We start from the raw sequence: 19,171 nt of genomic DNA on the forward strand, positions 1-19,171 counted from the left end.
CGTATCGCAGATGTGCTGCGATAAGGAACCTCCCCTCTCGTGTGCTAACACAACCCTCAATGTTCGTAATCGTCGTGTCGTGTGTGTCTACGTGAAAGTTTTCAAAGCAAATGAATAAAAACAAATGCGTTTAACCTAATGACAGATCTCTCTACAGAGGCACACCACCATCGTCGGCGGCCCCCGGACCGCCATCGGCAGCCGATCCGTACCGGGGCTACGGCAGCTCACCCTACCCGCCGCCACCGCAGCAACGAGCGTACCCGCCGCAGCAGCAGCCAGTGGTCAGTGCGGCCCCCGGCGTTCCGCCCGCTGGTACGCCTCCGATTCCGGGCCAAACGGGTGGTGCCGCCCAAGGGCAGGTGCCGCCGGGAGGAGGACCACCATCTCAACAGCAGCAGCAACAGCAGCAGCAGCAGCAACCGCAGCAAGCGCCGCCTCCGCAGCAGCAACCGGGCGCCCAGGGCCAGCCGGGTGCACCGGGCGGAGGCTATCCGGCACCGGTCGGTCAGCCAGGCGTGCCACAGTCGGCCGCCGACTACTACCGACAGCAGCAGGAACAGGTACCTATTGCCCGATTTTCATAGTTTTCCGCTTATCACATTCCGCTTCCCGCTGTTTTGTTCCGTTGTTCGCTCTGATATTTATCGCGTGAATATGTTTTTAAGGCTCTTCCCTACCCACAGCCCAACCAGCCCCGGCGCCATCCGGATTTCGAAAAGAGCCAACAGCCCTATCCTCCCTACCAGCAGCGGCCTCAGATGTATCGTAAGTATCATCGTCGTCCAATCAACGCAACATAGCGGATGAATAACTGGGGTTTTGCTTTTTTTGCACTATTCTCTACAGCAGGTGGATGGCAGGCAGGTCCTGGTGGACAATACCGTGGTCAGTATCCTCCGCAGAGCCCCCAGCAGCAGTGGGCGCACAATGGTCCCCGGCCGAGCGGTCCGCCCGGTCCGCCCGGTGCTGGTGTCCCGCCCGGTGGTCCGCCCGGTGCTCCCGGTCAGTGGGGAGCGACCGCGGATGTGAATCGTTACCCTCCCAGCCAGCAACAGCCACCATATCCGACGCATCAGCAGGTGTGTAGCTTGATTTAACTTGATTGTTTACCTGAAGTTACTCGTTACAGAATTTTCAAGGGGTTCTCATAATTGTGGGACACTTCCTAGACTCTTTCTTGTTAGGAATTGAACTTGATGTGATGGTAATTGGAATCTATGGCATCCTATGTGGCAGGCTTCCTGAAAATTCCTATTGGATTTGTCCAACAAGGGTGCTATCGAGTCCAATTCCCATTACATTAAGTTCTTTTCTCGCAAGAAAGAGTGAATAAAGTGTCCCAAAGCTATGAGAGCACCTGGAAAACCCTATATTTCGACAATTGATTTAACCGCATTTTTTGTTTGTCTTCAGGGACAGCAGCAGCCCTGGAACCAGATGCCACCGACGTCACAGAACTCACCGATCCGGCCACCAATGCGCGGTGGCAAACCGTACCCTCCGATGGCAGGGGCCGGTGGTCCGGGTGTTCCGGCGCCGCCCGGCACGATGCCGGGAATGCCACCGGCTAGCATCAACACACCTCCGCAACCGCCGGGCGTTGTCGGTGGTCCGCCAGGAGCGGCGCCAGGAGCCGCCGGTGGACCGGTCGTGCCCGTCAGTGGCGGTCCGCCCGTCGTTCCCTCCCCCGGCGGCGGCGTAGTAGTGCCCGGTAGCGGTGTTCCTTCCGTGGCTGGCAGTGTTGGCAGTGCCGCCGGCACGCCAGGAGCAACGCCAGTCCCGAACGCTTCGCCCGCGGTTGCCGTCAAAACGCAGCCAACGGTGCAGGGCGGCGGTGGCCAGGTGCAACAGGCCGGTCCGAACTTCCCGCCCGCCGGCAGCGGCGGTGTCCAGCAGAAGCGGGACATCGTGTTCCCGTCGGACAGTGTGGAGGCGACCACGCCCGTACTGTACCGGAGAAAGCGCATCACGAAGCTGGACATCGGGCAGACCGATGCGTGGCGGATATTCATGGCCCTTCGGTCGGGGCTGCTGGTGGAGAGTACCTGGGCACTGGACGTGCTGAACATCCTGCTGTTCGATGACTCCTCCGTGGCTTACTTTGGCCTAGCGCATCTGCCGGGGCTGCTGAATCTGCTGCTCGATCACTTCCAGAAGAGCTTGTGCGACATGTTCGAGAGTGGCAAGCGGGAGGGCACAACCAATCGGTTCAGCGTGGAGGGCTCCGATCGGGCCGCTCTGCTCGACCAGATGCGAGATATCGATGAGGAAGGCGAGGAGGCGCAAAGGGAGGAAGAGGCGACGGGTAGGAATAGATCGTCGTCGATCGCCGTAACCACTACCACTACCGAAACGACCATCAAGCTAGAGCCAGCGTCACCGATGATGACAACGACGATGACGACGACCACCACCACCACCATGATTAAGAAGGAGAAGCTCGAGAATGGTTTACCAGAGGGGGGTGATGCGTCGTTGCACCATAACGGAACGCGCGATGGTGGTGATAGTAAAGCGGCCAGCAACGGCACCGGCGCGACGATAGACAGGCGAAGAAGCGCCCAGTGCTATGCGCGACGCAACATCAAACGGTGCGACTCGAGCGTGGAGCTCGACCTGGGCGCGGTCAAGAACCCACCGAACCCGGAGGAGCGCACCCTGATACTGACGTCGACCACGAACTACACGATGACGTCGCGCAAGGGCCGCCCGGTGAAGATCCATCCGGCGGAGGACGACGTGTTTGTGCTCGACCACCGGCGCGACTGGGACCGGGCGTCCGACTACCAGTACCAGCGCGACACCGAGGTCGGGGGCGACCCGTGGACGGCCGGCCACACCGATCCGGACCCGCACGACTACATCATGGATACGTTCCGGGCCGAGTTTGTGAACATTCCATTTGCGAAGTACATCAAAACCAGCGCCAAGTACGCCGAGGCCGCCAAGGCGAACGGTGGTCGGAACGGCAAGCGGATAGCGGCGGCCAACAATAATAACAATTGCAGCAGCAATAACAACAACAACAACAACAGTGTAAAGTGTACAAGTAAAAACGAGCGCGAAGAGCCGCAGCAGGAGAACGCCGCGGTCGAGAATAGTGCCGCCGCTGCGGCTACGACAGCGACGGTGAAAAACACGTCCGACGAAGCGCCGCCCACGTCGATGGAGGTGGAGGAAGAGGAGGAGCTGCTCTCGCCGCCGAAGCGAAGGAAAGAGGACCCGCATCTGTCGCCGGCCGCTACGCCGACGTTACGCACGCGCAAAGATCACCACATCGCCCGGCTGATGAATGGCGAGAGTGGCGAGGAGGAGGAGGGGCAAGCGAAGGAGAAGAGTGATAGCGGCCTGGTGGACAAAGTAGTTAAGAACTGTATAGTGAAGAAAGAGAAGGCAGCAGAGGAGAAGGAAGCGAGCGAGACGGGCGACAAAACGACTGCCGCCGGCACAAAGGGCGGCACCGCACCGGCCCCGTCGCCGATGGATGCGGACTGTCGGGAGATCGACATGGAGCTGGAAAAGTCCTCGACGCTGTCGAACGGGCCGCAGGAAGCGGGAGCGAAGGATCACCGGGACGGCAGCGAGTCTCGAACGTCGACCACGCCCGACCCCGAACAGAAGAAGCTGCCGAAGGTGGAAGCAAATCAGCCGCCACCGTCCCCGTCAGCTGCTTTAAAATCCTCCGAAGAAAAGATGGATGTCGATGAAGAGGCAGCAGCAGCAGGGGAGCAGCAGAAGGAGGAGGACAGTGCGACCACGACGTCGGCGGAGGTAGCGACGAAAGCGTTCGACATTGCGGAAACGGTACGTGATCCGGCGCGTGTGCTGAAGCGGCGCCGGATGAGCGATTACGAGGACGAGTGCTACACGCGGGACGAGGCGAGCCTGTACCTGGTGACCGAGGGTCAGGATGCGCTTGCGCGGCGCTGCGTCGCCATATCGAACATCCTGCGCAATCTCACCTTCCTGCCGAACAACGAGACGGAGTTCTCGAAATCGTCCCGCTTTCTGGCGATACTGGGCAAGCTGCTGCTGCTCAACCACGAGCACCCGCTGCGCACGAAGAAGACGCGCAACTACGACCGCGAGGAGGATGCCGACTTCTCCGACTCGTGCAGCAGCCTGCAGGGCGAGCACGAATGGTGGTGGGACTTTTTGGTGCAGATCCGGGAGAACATGCTGGTGGCGACGGCCAACATCTCCGGCCAGCTCGACCTGTCGCGCTTCGACGAACCGATCTCGCGCCCGATTCTGGACGGGCTGCTGCACTGGGCGGTGTGCCCATCGGCCCACGGGCAGGATCCGTTCCCGACGCTCGGTCCGAATGCGGCCCTGTCGCCCCAGCGGCTCGCCCTCGAAGCCCTCTGCAAGCTGTGCGTGACGGATGCGAACGTGGATCTGGTCATCGCGACGCCGCCCTTCTCGCGGCTGGAAAAGCTGTGCTCGGTGCTGACGCGCCACCTGTGCAAGAACGAGGACCAGGTGCTGCGCGAGTTTTCGGTGAACCTGCTGCACTATCTGGCGGCGGCGGACAGCTCGATGGCACGAACGGTGGCGCTACAGTCACCGTGCGTGTCCTATCTCGTGGCGTTCATCGAGCAGGCGGAACAGTCGGCGCTGGGCGTTGCCAACCAGCACGGCATCAACTTCCTGCGCGACAACCCGGACTCGATGGGCACCAGCCTGGACATGCTGCGGAGGGCTGCCGGTACGCTGCTCCACCTAGCGAAGCATCCGGACAACCGGCCGCTGTTCATGCAGCAGGAGCAACGGCTGCTGGGGCTGGTGATGAGCCACATACTGGACCAGCAGGTGGCACTCATCATTTCCCGCGTGCTGTACCAGTGCTCCCGGGGGACGGGTCCGCTCACGACGATGGAGATCGAATCGGGCGGCAAAGCATTCACCGCCAGCAACTCGTCTTCTACTGGAGCAGCAGCAGCAGCATCGGCTGCAAACTCCACCGCTTCGTCCGTGATGGAAGCGAAAGGTGGAGCGACGGATGCAAAGGCTCTGCTATCTGCCTCCAGCATGTCCACGAACGGTGGCAGCATTGCCGGCGGTCCTTCCTCTCCGAGTGCGACGCATGCAAGCAACAGCAGCGCGTCCACGCCGAACGGCGCCGCCAGTAATGCGGTGACAGCTGCAACGAATGGTCAGGCGGCATCGGACGAGTTTGCTACGCCGTCGACGCCTTCGGCCACCATTGCCGCTAACGAAAGCGCTGACAGTAAAGCTGCCTCCGCCAATGCCTCCTCCCCAGCCGGACCGAGCTACGAGGAATCCGGTGCATCGTCGCCGACCACGCCTGCCGAACATGGTGCATCATCGATGGCAAACATGGGCACTTCGTCGCCCGCAGGCATCGGTACGGAGGTGGTAAACCCTAGCACGGGTTCAGCAGCCACAAACAACACCTCCAACAGTAACTGCAGTAACAGTAGCAGTAGTAACAGCAGCAGCAGCAGCAGCAGTAGTAGTAGTAGTGGTAATACCGTTCCCACGAGTCCGTCAGCCGTTACAGCAGCAGCAGCAGCAACCTCCCCTGCCGCCAGTGTGGCTCCGTCTTCGCAACATCCGATAACCGCCTCGTCGTAGTGGAAGCGGAATGTATCTTACTGAAGCTCGATAGTAGTGCTACACCAGCAGAAGCTGTAATGCATGTGGACGGTTAACGGTGGTACACGTACGGCTGTTATCGTCATGTATATCGAAGTTTATATATATACACACACACACTGACACAAAAAGTTATTTATAGTTACACAAACAAACACACACACAAACACATATATGAATATATATATTTATAGGAATATATATTTAGCAAAATGAAATGGAACACACACACACGCACGCGTGGCGATGTATGAAGGGAAGAATCATTGGATATGAGCAAAACACAAGCAAAACACATAAAAACTCGTACAGAAAAAGGTTTAAAATTTGCGGGTAGCATAATAGTAGAGGCGGCGGCTGTATTAGAGAACATGAAAACATGAAAACGAAACAAACACATACAACAACAACAACAAAAGGAAGAAAAACAAACTGAAATCGCGTGTGTAGAGAGGAAAGTGAAAGAGGAAAATGGAAGAGCAGAATTAATACAAAACACACACACACCTGGGGGCGCAGGTTAAACGGGGTCGGTAGCAGGGGGATACTTTCATTGGTAGCTACAGTTGTAAAATGCAGGTGTAGGGGGGGCGGTGGGCAGGAGGGGAGTTAGATTTTAAAACAGCCACAACACAACACAGTATCCAACTATTAGGCACTGTAACACTCGCCCGGACACACACACACACACACACACACACAAACGCACACACGCACCACAGCTCGATACACATTCGAGAACACGCGAGCGAGTGTGTACGAGCAATGTAAATTAACAAACAAGTAATTTGGACTGCATTTTGTGGTGAATTTAACGAAACACCCCGCGCGGGGCCTTCTCGCGAAGGACACTGGTGGAACTTGCCTGTGTATGTATGCCAACCCCCCCGAGTGCATTTGTTGGTATTGGTGTTGGTGTTGTGTTCTGTATTTGTCCACAAGTGGACAACTAACACGCTTTCGTTGTGTTTCTTTCGTGCAATGTGCAAAATCTGTCTTTTAGATACGATTATTGCGTGCGTGTTACATTGCCTTTAGATCAAACTGTGTGTGTGTTTTTTCTTATATTTCTCTCTCTCTGAAATACCGGTTTTTTTTATTATGCATTGTACAGTCAAAATAAACGAAAGGGTCGAATGGATTAATGCAGCAGCAGTGGCAAGAGCAGTGAGGTGTATAGCAACAACTTTTAAAACACATGACAAATACAGCTGCAGCAGCAGCAGCAGCCGTAACAGCGCGTAGCTTGTATAGGAAGAAATAACGATTGTTTCGAAGATCGTCGACGATCAGATCAGATCAGGACGAATGTTGCGTTCCCATTTTAGGTCTTCTTTGGTTTTAATGCCCATTTTTACCGCTAGCTGAAAAGTGCGGTACAACAATAGAACCCCACAAATGGGAGAAAGAATAGAACACAATTACTTTGTGCTTGCTAAGAGAGAGAGGGAGAGAGAGCGGGAGAAAGTATTACGCTACAACAATTACACAAACACACGTCGTGCGTAAAGTCTACACCGAATGCAGGGTTTTTAGTTTGTACAGAAGTCAGCAGTAGCAGCAGTCAGCAGTATCTTGACTCTTTAACAATCGAGTTAGATACCTGTAAATGTAAATGGAAAGGACGAGTAGAAGTGGTGTGTGTGTGTGCGTGTAGAGCATGATGTGAGCTCTTTCTTTATTGAAAAAACACTCCCCGCTGCTGCTGAAATTATATAGTGAAAATAGAAGAAAATGTAAGCAAAATATACTCTCACTTACAAAGCAAAAAAAAACAGACAGTGCGCATGGTGTGTGTGTGTGTGTGTCTGTGTGCATCTTGTTGTCTCCCATGCGCGCCCCAATTATACGAGAGAGAGAGAGAGAGTGTGGGAAAGAAGGAACTCTTCCAAAGGCGCTCCTCCCTTTGCTATGACAAACAAAAGAAGGGATTTTGTGTAAATAGTTAAGCTAACAAATAAGCAGAAGATAGCGTAAATGTGACGTGTATGTGTGTTGGGATGTGTAGAAGGTCCGAGAACAGGAGCGAATTGGGGCAGCATAGATTAATCGAAATGTGTTACAACGCAGCGCAGTGTAGTACTACATAGTTGATCCAGTTTTACAACAAAATGCGGGGAAAGTGTAGGAAAACAACAACACAACAACACGATTGTGTGTGCGTGCGTGCGTGTGTGTATGTGTGCGTGTGCTCTGTATTGCGCCCGATGAGATATTGTATAGTAAAGTAATTAGTAATTGTGTATAACGCTTAAGAACGGGATAGGTGCGTGCCGTGTGTATGATGTACATATATGGATAATAAGCAGTAAAAGCATTATTTAGGTATGAGCGTGTGTGTGCGCGCGTGCAAGAGGGAAAACCAGGAATAAAAAGCAGGACAGCGCATCGTTGAGCTTTTGATGATTAAAGGCACTGTAGTGCACTAGTAGTAGTAGTAGTAAAGGTAGGGTAGTGTACTCTAGCAAAGTAATAGCAGGTAGTAGAGAGTGAGTATAGAGTAGGCGAAAAGACACGCAACGCAACATTCCCGTGCTGTGTGTAAGGAGGTGGGGACAGGGATAACAGGCACACAACACACCCTGGCTCTCTCTTTCTCTCTCGCTCTCTGTTTCCGATCGCTTGTGGTGGGCTTTCGGCGATGAGAGGAGCGTTGGTGTGAGCAAATCCTCCCTCCAAAACAGTGCGTTCTTGCGCGTTCGGCTGTCGTCTTGGAGCAGGATGTGATACTCCAATAGAGATCGTGTCTCGTGGGTGGTGGTGCTTATGATGATCAGCCCCGGCTCCACTCCTGTTTAAGCCCGTTTGTATGGAAAAGAATCTCTGCAATGTTTAACATTATTCGTTGGTCATTCTGTGGCGTGCGGTTTGTGCTCTGTACAGAAGGCTGAGTAGCAACGATCATGCTTTTTTTTACCACACACACACACTCACTGTGATTTTGTTAGAACCCCCCTTTTTAAAACCGGAAATGAGGAGGAGAAGTTGTCCCCGTCGCTGTGGTGTGTATGCACGTGCATTGTGGTGTATGTATGTGTACACACACACACACACACAGACACTATGGTTTACTTTCCTTTCATTGCTATTGTGCTTGGTCGGGGTCGGCGCTGTCTGTCTGTACTGTAAATGTTCGCTTACGTTGCGTTAATCACTCGTAAAGCAAATGTGCTGTTTGTTGTTGTTGTGTGCTAGATTTGTGAGGATAAAAACAATATTTGCTTCATAACGAGGAAAACCAAGAAACGCTAAAAGAAGTTGTGTGTTGAAGCATCGAACTCTAGGGAAGTAACGGGCCGAGAAGCGAGAAGGATTCAAGAAGCAGGACACACATTCGATAAACACACACACGCGCACGCGCACACGCACAGGAAGCTTTATTAAAACTGCAAAATGGGTGATGTAGTAGAAGAAGAACCACGTGGTGGGTGGGGTGGGTTTGTCATCAACATGCGCTTGACGGATAGTATGGAGTGGTTTTTGCAGATTTATTTGGACAATTCTCCTCCACCCCCTGCCTGCCTGTCTCTGTGCCCGTATGCTCTATGTCTTGTGTGTTGAGGGCGCATGATCGTATCGGATCGTCGTGTTTGTATATGTGAAATAGTAAAGTGAGTGCTTGTGCTAAGATGATTAGTTTAAGAACGATAATTTAATTACCCTTGTAGGTTAGTTATAGCGGGAGGGGGGAAATATGAAACGAACGTGCAAGTGTTGTACGTACGATTGGTATTGGAGACACAAAAAACAGGATGCAAAAAAAAACAAAAACAAAAGAAAACAAAGCTGTACACAAATAAGTTGTAATGAAAACACACACAAAAAAACCACGCGGAAAGAGTGTGGTGTGCACTAAATGAAGTTAAAATCGCTTTGTGTCTTTTAAAAATGTAATCCCTTTAGGCGCATGCATAGGAGAGCAGCACGCACACACACAGGGCGGATGTGTGTGTGTGTGTGTGTGTGTGTGTTGGTGTGTTGTGCATTGGAGTGAATTTCGGAGCGTATGTGAATCTGTGGGCACACGCGGGGGAGCGTTTGAGAGAGAGAGAGAGAGAGACAGCGAGAGAGAAACATAAGTTGCAAATATTTATTACAAAAAGAAGGATCAAAGCAGAGATCCTACAACAACAACAACAAACAAACAAAAGCACATACAGACAAGCGGTGTATAACTATTATTATTATATAGGTAAAGCAAAGTGTAGTAGAGATAAAAGTAGGAAAACACAGTACGTGCACACACAACAAACAAACAAACAAACAAACAAAAACACGCGTACTCTTGTGGACTTGGGTGGGTTTAGTAGTATTCTAGTGAAAAACAGAAGCAAACAAAAGTGGAGAAAAAACATACAATCGCACACACACACACACATAGAGAGAAACACTAAAAAGGAAGAGGAGGGAGAGGGAAGTGGTAGTGTTAGTAGTACTTTCGCTTTGATTGGTGATGATTGTAGAACCGACAACTAGGAAAGAAAGAGCAAACAAAAAAAAACAATGGAGGAAAATGTAGAAAAGTTCCCCTTTGCAAATTGTAGGAACAATAGAGAAAATGTGTGACTGCGCGTGTGTGTCCGTGAAGCGCAAAAGAATAGGGAAACAAAAATCGATAACATAGAGCGTGGGCGACTCCACGTGCAAGAAGAAGGACGATAAATAGTAGGAAGGTGAGATGAGTGAAAACAGACGAATGAATGGGACGAAATGAATGAACGAATGCCACCAAAACTGGCAGGCGAGAATGAATGGATGTGTGTGTCAGCAGCAGCAGCAGCAGCAAGCACACCCAGATATGGTTAAGGTGGGAAAAGGAGGGAGGGGGAAAAACAGCTGTAATAATTTTACGCCTAACAAGTCCTCTAATATGTGTATAATAGTATACGCGCGGTGCACTAGAAGAAGAAGTAGCAACAGCAGCAGCAGAAGCAGCAGAAACAAAGCGGGAAAATTGATAAAGCGCCCCGGGAATTGTGGATGTTTGCCCCTTATATGTATGTAGAAAACAAGCAAAAACACACACACACACACACAATTGATAACAACCGAAGAAGGGAAATGCTTGTAGTAGAAGGGTGGGAGGGTTGGGTGCACTGTCAAGCGTAGTGTGTGGAGAAGAGCAAAGAGGAAAATCTTTTCTCCATCCGCAGGACACAAGTATATAACTAATAAAAAATACAGCAAAAAAAAAACAACAGCAGTAAACTGGCAGATGCCCACATACATACACACACACACACACACACATACACAGATATCCGTGATTCCCGCGAAGAAGAAGAAGAACTGGCAAAAACAAGCGTGTTGAGTGCGACACTGGATAAAGAAGGAATTATTAAAGATGCACACACACACACACATGCATGCATATTAATACACACACACACTATACATGCAGGGCGCAATGCGTGAAGAAGAGAACTGTTGTGTGTGTGTGTGGGTCAGCGAATGAAAGGAAGAAAAAGGAAGAAGAAGAAAAAACAAAGTATATTACGGAAAAGAAAAGGAGAAAATATTTGTAATTACTATTATTGATACATAAAAGTATAAATACACTTAGTTTTTTTAATTAAAATAAAAATTGAGAAAAAATGAAAAACTTAAACATTTGCTGTGTTTTCTTTTTGTTTGTTTTTGTTTCGCTCGTATCCGAAATCATCAAGCATCCTTGAGACTAGCAAGGAGAGAGAGAGAGAGAAAGCATGTCACGCCGTTTGGTTCCTCTACTCGTTGCTATGGTGACACCGTCGACGCGGCAAAACCACCCTGTAGAGTACCACAGAGTGGCTCGCTACGTTCAACCAGGAGAGCAGACAGCGAAGAGGAACAATCTCCAGTACACGGGTACAGCTGCACCGAAAACGTATTTTCTCTCTCTCTCTCTCTCTCTCTCTCTCTCTCTCTCTCTCTCTCTCTCTTTCGGGCAGAAAGCGACAGACGGGAGGAGCTGTCCGTTTTAACGTAACAGGAGAGCAGCCGCACGAGGAGGACACATTTGGCGGGAAGTAGCCATTTTAGTTGTGTATGTGTGTGTGCGCTCTCTTTCTCGCACGATCGGATCCCGAAATTTACCAGCTGCAATGCTGTTGAAGTAACAGGAGAGCATCCGCAAAAGGAGGATACACTAAGCCATTTTAGTGTATGTGTTTGTGTGCTCTCTTTCTCGCACGATCGGAATCCGAAATTTACCCGCTGTAGTGCTGTTGAAGTAACAGGAGCGCATCAGCAATAGGAGGATACTCATTCTCTCATGTGTGTGTATGTGTGTGTGTGTGGGTGAAAGCGATCCTCTCGCGCTGAAACGCGCTGGAAAACCCCCAAAAGTAATACCAGGAGAACATCCCGATAAGGAGGTACCCGGCTAGTAGTAACCTCCCATTTTGCTCTACCATCGTTTTCTCTCTCTCACTCACTCTCGCACGTTCGCTGATTGGTTGAATATGAAACTACCTACCGCAATGGCGCCCGTGCCAAAAAGGGAACATGGCGGACATTCATTAGTATCTAAGGAAGCCATGTTTAGTGTTTTCTCTTTCTTTCACACGGTGGTTGCATTGGAGAGGTTAAGCAATTGATAGCACTTCCTTCGTGCGATTGGTGGAGCAAAATGCCTCATGGTGGCAGGACAAAATGGCGAAGGGTCCGTAATTCAAAAACGATCGTTTCAAGCCGAATTTGAGTTGTTGCTTACTTAGCTCATTCATTTATTTCACTAAATCGTTTCACAATCATCTTAGTTTTTAGAGAAAACAGGAAACACAAAACAATATCAACAAAAGTAGTAGTAGTAGTAGTAGTAGTAGAAGTAGTAGTAGTAATAATGAATGGTAATGATGATAACAGTGCGAACGAAATGGAAATTGGAATGAAGGGAGAGAAGAAGAAAAAACACAACCAATATACAATCTACTAATTCTGTTACGCGTCTCTGCAACGGCGCCTTTCTCTCTCTCTCTCTCTCTCTCTCTTTCTATCTCTCTCGGATCCGCTATAGATATAGTTACATAAATAAATACAAAATTTGCGATCGCATCTTCTGTCCGGGAGTGTCCGCATTGTCCACCGGGAAGCTTGCGCAGCCTTGTGGACAATATCGATAGCAGCAGCAGCAACGATCGAGAGTGAAGAGGCGGGAAAAACTTACCAAACCGGCTTTTGGGCCAGCACACACGATCACGAGGACAGTGCGAACGAGTAAGAGACCGTGAAAGCTCAAACCTTCCGGGATTACGGCATCCGTTTCCGGTTGTTGTCCCCCCCCCCCCACCCTCTTCGAATGTGATTTCACTTTCAGCTGGATTGCGCGCGGGCGCTCGCACATTGACACTGATCTTGGACACTGCTGCTACTTCTTCGTAATACACGTCGTACGCATTCTTTCCCCTCCTTGTGTTGTCCTATGCTGTGTGTATGTTTCGTCTCTTCTTCTTATTCTTCTTCTGCTGCTGCTGTTGGGCTCTATTAAAACATAGATCTTTGCTGTACGAGGTTGGCGGCGGGCATGGGTGACGGGGGCATGTGGAGGAGCGCGACAGGAAGATCATGCTCAGTATCCGGCAAAGTTGAACGTCTGCTGGGACGGTTGAAAGTCGCCATAGTTGTGGTTGGCCGCCACCTCAATCTCCCCACTGTTAATCTCATCCTCCGACGACGCAAGCTCGTGTTGCTGCTGCTGGTGCTGCTGCTGGTGCTGCTTGCCAAACGATTTCGTGCTCGGGCCGGCCTTACCGATCTTGGCCTGCAGCGTGTGGCTGCTGCCGTGATCGATCGACTGGGCCACGTGCACGAGCGGGATGGCGGCGTGGGCTGCCGCTTCCGCCGCATTGTTCTGCGCTTCCTGGGCCGACGCGGCCGCCTTGTGGGCCGCCTCCTGCGTTGCCTCAAAGTCGACGCGGGCCGCATTCAGCTGCTCCTCCAGCGCCTCGACGCGCTGCTTGGCCGTACCGACCATCTGCGTTTGGGAGGCGAGCTCGGCCGCCGCCTCGCTAGCGCTCTGCTGTGCGTGTTCCGCCGCCACCTGCGCATTGTTCAGGGCGGACTGGAGCACCTGCACGTGGTTGAGCGCCTGCTGGGCTGCGTGCTGGGCCGCCTTGGCCGATCGTTTCGCTTGCTGCAGCTGCTGGATCTCGGCATCGAGCGCCTGGTGCGCCTCGAGGCTTTGCTGCTCCAGCCCCTGCAGCAGCACGTGCTTCCCGGCGAGGGCGGCCTGGGCCGTGGCGGCCGCCTGGGAAGCCGCCTGGGCGAGCGTGTTCTGCGCCACGTACGCAGCCTGCTTGGCTGCGGCATGCTGGTTAGCGACGGCCGAGTTGGCCTGATCGGCGGAACCCTGGGCGATCGAGCGGAGCCCACTGCCGGCACTGTAGCCCGATTTCGGTGAGTAGCTGCTGCCACCGTACAGGTGGCTACCGCTGCTGCTGCTGCCGCCGCCACCGCCACCCGAGAGGCCCGATTCGTACTCGTAGTCGTAGTCCTTCTTGCGGTCGACGGTCGAACGGGCCGTGATGCCATCTACCCGCGGCGAGGAGGAGAGAGAAAAACAAAAACGTGGCGGAAATTAAGTAAATGCAAATGTGATTTTGTTTGTGTGTGTATGCACACGGAATTCTCTATACCATACCGATAGCAATCAGGCAAACCACCAATCCAACGGCGAGGGCGACGTTAACGGACTTCATGGCGTTAGGAGTCGCGACGCTACGGTCTCTGCGGAAGCTGCAAGTGAAATGCAAACCGAAAACGGAACTCGTTACTCGACGGTGGTGGCGGGCAAAGGTGGCGAAAATGTGGTTCGTGTACGCGTGTGTGTGTGTGTCTGTTCGTTTATGCATGTCCGGAAAGTTGCGCAATGGTGTTACTTTTGCTTTTTCGTGTACGATTTGTGGAGAAAGAGGGATGGGGATTTTACAAGGAGAGGCAAGGAATTATGGCACGATTTTGCGAATGATTTAATAGCTACAACTACATGAGTAAGATCATGATTGATTGATGGGTTTTTTTTTTGTAAGCATGAATATGATTACACCAGTATTTGTTTTCACGGACAGTCCACCGTGTCACCGTGCCGAATGTTGGCTTAAACTTTGAGGAAATAAATGAATTAAAGCTACTAAATTAATAATTGCAGAAAGATAAACCAATTTAAATTGAATTTCTACGATTACAAAGGTTCTCATGGTCGTGGGACACTTCCTTGACTTTTTCTTACAGGAAGAGAACTTCATTCCATGGAATTTGGTTTCCTACTGGAATTGTCAAGCAAGGGTGCTATAGAGTCCAATTCGCATTAGATTATGTTCATTTCAAGTAAGAAGGAGCCAACAAAGTGCCTCACAGCTATGAGAATTATTGGAAAAACCTTGTAATCTTTGCCTTTACCACTGACACATTTTGTCCAAAAATCGGCTCTAAATTAAATCATTTTTTAATAATTCAAAAAATGACACAAAAATGGTAAATAAAGACACTGCCTTTAAAAGTAATTTGAACGATCATTGTAGTACATTTAAGCCCTTCATTGCACAAACACGCTTAAACCATACGATCAATTCCAAGCCTCAACTAGTGTTGAAACAGAAGAGAGAGAGAGAGAGAGAGAGAGAGAGAGAGAGAGAGAGAGAAAGAGAGAGAGAGAAAGAGAGAGAGAGAGAGAGAGAAACAGAGCAACAATAAATCTGATTTTCACCCGTAATTGCAAAAACTAAAGCTCTACCGTTACTTATCACACGTGCCCAACGTGGCTAGGTAAAGATCGAAAGCTCCCCCTGTAACGTGTCTATCGGTGTACACTTTCCCGCGTGGTGGAAAGCATATTGTTTGCTGTTTTGGCTATTATTTGTCCTCACAAAGAGACAAATGCCTACAAAAACAAGTGGAATAAACCACTGAAGAAGCGCGTTCCGAAGCGGCTCTCTTCACTATTCCCTACAGCCATAATAAACCCTACGGCCCAACCGCTTTACTACTAAATCGTCCGCATAATCGATCTTAGTGGGCCGTGAAATCGAATCAATTAAACACCGATCGTGTGTAGTACTGCACCCAAAACCTCGCCACACCACCAAAACTGCGCTCTAATCTTGGGCCCACTTTTGGCCAGGGTTGCATAATGAAAAGTGTAATAAAACATCAAAAGACGAAAGAAGCAACAAAAAACAAAAAAATAACAGTATTGTTACAATACACATTATATCATTATTATCGATCGACACGGACGCTATATGGCGATCGGGTGGAACTGGTTCGATTAGCTTTGATTGATCTACCACCAGCGTCCAGACGGCCCAAAAATGGGGTAGCCCTGGACAATCCGGACAATTCGGTAGGACGGAGTGGGGGACATGAAAATGGAAATCTTTGCGAAATAAAACAATAAAAAAAGGCCAGCATCACGAAGCAAGGTACAACAAGGTGCTAAAGCGGGAGAAATTAGGCGTTACAGTTTGACGTCAGTTAGTTGGTATGAGGCGGTTTTTGCTTGCCTTACAACACACCTTTCCGGTGATTTTAAAACGACTGACTAATACGCTTGTCGAATGATCGTTTGAATTGCACGTTTTAGCTTTTTTAAACGCATTACAGGGTTTCCCAGGGGTGCTCATAGTTGTGGGACACTTGCTTGAATCTTTCGTATAGGAATTGTACCTTCATATGATGAAATTGGTCTCTATGGTACCCTTTTTGGACAAGGGCATTGGAAATTGCTATTGGATTTGTCCAACAAGGATGCAATAGAGTCCAATTCCCATTACATTAAGTTAATTTCACGTAAGAAAGAGTCAATAAAGTGTCCCACAGCTATGAGAACTCCAGGAAAAACCCTGTAAAGTGCCATGAAACAAGTACAATACATTGTTTATCATTTAAAAACGAACAAACGACGAACCTTTCAAAACCATCTTTTAAAGGCAAAAAACCTAGCAAACAGCTCATGCCAATCAGTGCATGGCCGTTGTTAGAGATGATTGTTAAGTCCCTATGAAGAGGAGCCACCGGAACAAGTGTCCGGAGTGTAATGGACTTTCGCACTTTCACCTGTGTACATTGCACAGGCCTCCTTCACTTAATTTTGTTTTTTTTTTCGGCACCCCCGGAAAGCGGTCGGAAGTCACCGGTGTGGGCGCCAAATTCCGGCCGTTTCCCCACTAACTACCTTAGCGCAAATGGCAAAGGTTTTTTTGTGTGTGCCAATTCAGTTCCTCAGGCTTGCGTTTTGCGATGAGTTTTTTTTTTTTTTGGTTTTGCTTTGCTACCGATTCCGATATTTATGACGTGCCATGAAATGCGTTGAAAAGCGTTAGTGACCGGTGAAAAGCCGGCCAGTGTTTTGTTTTTTGGCGATTGATGATGCATGTTCCGGTGGTACAACAACAAGCAAAAAATAGATGCAAGGTGGGGAAGGAGAAACAGAAAGAGAGTTTAGTTGGTTTGCAGCGAAACGGTTACACAACAACACTCCCCGCCGATCACCGATCGCTACCGATCTCCATCGGGGGGAAGAGGATCCAGTAATGCTGATCAACCCGATGATCGATGTATGATGATTCACCTTCCCTAAAATGGTCCGTTATTACTATGTTACAAAACGCACCTTTTGGGTGGTGCGAAACAGCCGGAAAGAGCCGGAACGATCGCATGAAAGCTGATCATGCTAACACACAGCTGTTACTGAGAAATGATATATTTTTTTTCTTCAAATCTATTGTGAACGAGGAAGAAGGAAGCGTTTTTTTAATTGAATACTTAAAATGTGCTCAATTAAGTTGATTTAACACACACGCAATACAGCCAAAATGGAAGAACTAATTGCGGCATTATGGATCGTTGCTTTGTGGCAATGCATTTTGGGTTACAAATTTGCCATTTGTAAACAATTACTTCTTCCCTAACAAACGGTTTTCAATGTATTGCAATTTAGTTGATTGTTTTATTATACCAACAAAATGGATAAAGTTAGCAATTAAATAAAAAGAATTTTACTTTAGTCGTAAATGAGCTTTTTGCATGATCTAATGTCGGTTGAATGATTCCAATACTTAAAATTTGAATACAAATAAAATATTACCATAAAGCACTTTAAATAAACTTATTTCATCGAGTAACAGCTAAAACTAGAATTTTCTAATAAGACGTAAAATTGCCTCCAACGCAACAGGGGAAGTTATATTTCATTTTAAACATTATTTTACAACAGGAAACGTCCCTACGTTCCAACTATTAATCGAAAACATGATTTACACTAAACTCTACATACCACAAATGTAATTACTCCAGGAAAACGTTGTTCAAACAGCACCGAAACACAACAGCACAACAAATCGCGTTGGTTCACTTTTCTCGGTATCTGTATCAATCACAAACCACCCCACAGTAGTAGTAGTAGCACCACTTCCGGCGTTAATTATGAGCAACGAGCGAACTGCACAGCGGTAATATAGTGAGCGAATTGCAAACAAAACACGCGTTACAGAAACAACCAAACTGCACCGAATGGCATCGAGCTGCAAACTGCAAACGAACTGCAAACGCACCAACCCGAGAGATGTACTAGACCACACCACCGTCCTATCAATCGAACCGACAAATCGCTAATGCTGCCTTCCGACTTCGATCGGGCGCATTTTTATAGATGCACCCACAAACCAACGGCACAAGCCTTCCTCCCGTTTCGGTTCGTCTTGGACGTGCGAAAAAGATAAAAAAAAAACGGCAGCAGCAGTAGGACGAGACAAAAAACCAAACCAAACCACAGCAAGCTGTGCGCCGCTGTCTTCGCCCGGTTTCGCTCATCGGGTTTTGTTTTGCTTCGATCGTTTTCCACCACCACCACCACCTCTCTCTCTCTACTAAGGTTCCGCAAGGCTTACTACGCATTGGATTGGATGTGAAAAACGGGAGATGAAATGAAATGGCACACTGCTGGCAACTACTACACAATGCTTGCCGGTTGCTTCTCGCTTTGCTTCGGCTTTTCCCCGCACAAACACACGCACCAACCAGTACAGTTTGCAACCTCACCCCCTCTCCTCTCCTCGTCTGGTTGATAGTTTTTCCCGTTCGTTGGTTTGCTCGTTCGTTCAGTTCCTTTCACCGGCCGGGTGGGGTGACCACTTCGGCACACACCGAGCGGCACGTGCTGCCGAAAAAAACGAAAGCGATGACTCCACCACCGTCCAGCAGCACTATGGGGGGTTGGGTGGTCGTGGAAGTGGAAGTGTTTGGGGTGCATAATTATTGCTAAAAAAATGATTTTCATACGAGAATATAATCCCTGCTGAAGTGCTCCTTTGCCGATGCTAAATTGATGCAATTATCGTCCGTCGAATTACTAAACGAAACGATCCAGCTTTTCTCAGGCAAATATCCTTACATCGTAACTGCAGATTCCAATGAAATCTGAGGATTACTCCCTTCATAGAGGATGGATTTATCACAGTCACGATATCTTCACGAATCGTCCAGAATGTCCTTAACACTCAAGAGCATACCTCTCAACAACATGTTTACAGGCCCAACAAATCAATGCTATTTAAGTACGGACGACTGATAG

The 19,171-nt window shown here is 49.5% G+C and overlaps 2 protein-coding genes across 14 annotated transcripts in view; one reads left to right on the forward strand and one right to left on the reverse strand.

The window, feature by feature from the left end:
* Positions 1–11,074, forward strand: part of LOC120947747 (trithorax group protein osa) — a 131,370-nt gene extending 120,296 nt beyond the window's left edge. For 11 of the 13 annotated variants that reach the window (XM_049607705.1, XM_049607702.1, XM_049607714.1 and 8 more), the window contains 4 exons: positions 146–563; positions 669–768; positions 850–1,082; positions 1,417–11,074. In XM_049607705.1, coding sequence (XP_049463662.1) covers positions 146–563; positions 669–768; positions 850–1,082; positions 1,417–5,601 — 4,936 coding nt within the window. In that variant the 3' untranslated portion in view covers positions 5,602–11,074. The remainder of the gene's footprint in view (positions 1–145; positions 564–668; positions 769–849; positions 1,083–1,416) is intronic. The other 2 variants (XM_049607710.1, XM_049607709.1) reach the window with 2 other exon arrangements.
* Positions 11,075–12,305: 1,231 nt separating this feature from the next.
* LOC120947749 (uncharacterized) lies at positions 12,306–18,836 on the reverse strand. Its single transcript, XM_040363382.2, has 3 exons — positions 17,876–18,836; positions 14,243–14,337; positions 12,306–14,133 (listed from the first exon to the last, which is right to left on the reverse strand). The coding sequence occupies exons 2-3, from the start codon at positions 14,298–14,300 to the stop codon at positions 13,172–13,174; spliced, it is 1,020 nt and encodes a 339-aa protein (XP_040219316.2). The 5' UTR covers positions 14,301–14,337; positions 17,876–18,836; the 3' UTR covers positions 12,306–13,171.
* Positions 18,837–19,171: the final 335 nt, after the last annotated feature.

This window comes from Anopheles coluzzii, chromosome 2 (assembly GCF_943734685.1).
Source record: "Anopheles coluzzii chromosome 2, AcolN3, whole genome shotgun sequence".
Lineage (NCBI taxonomy): Eukaryota > Metazoa > Arthropoda > Insecta > Diptera > Culicidae > Anopheles > Anopheles coluzzii.

Excerpts from the sequence above, each read along its gene's own strand:
- LOC120947749 (XM_040363382.2), bottom strand. The coding sequence starts at position 14,300 with ATGAAGTCCGTTAACGTCGCCCTCGCCGTTGGATTGGTGGTTTGCCTG. Across the intron at positions 14,134-14,242 it reads GGTTTGCCTGATTGCTATCG|ATGGCATCACGGCCCGTTCG; the intron begins GTATGGTATAGA and ends CGCCGCGGGTAG.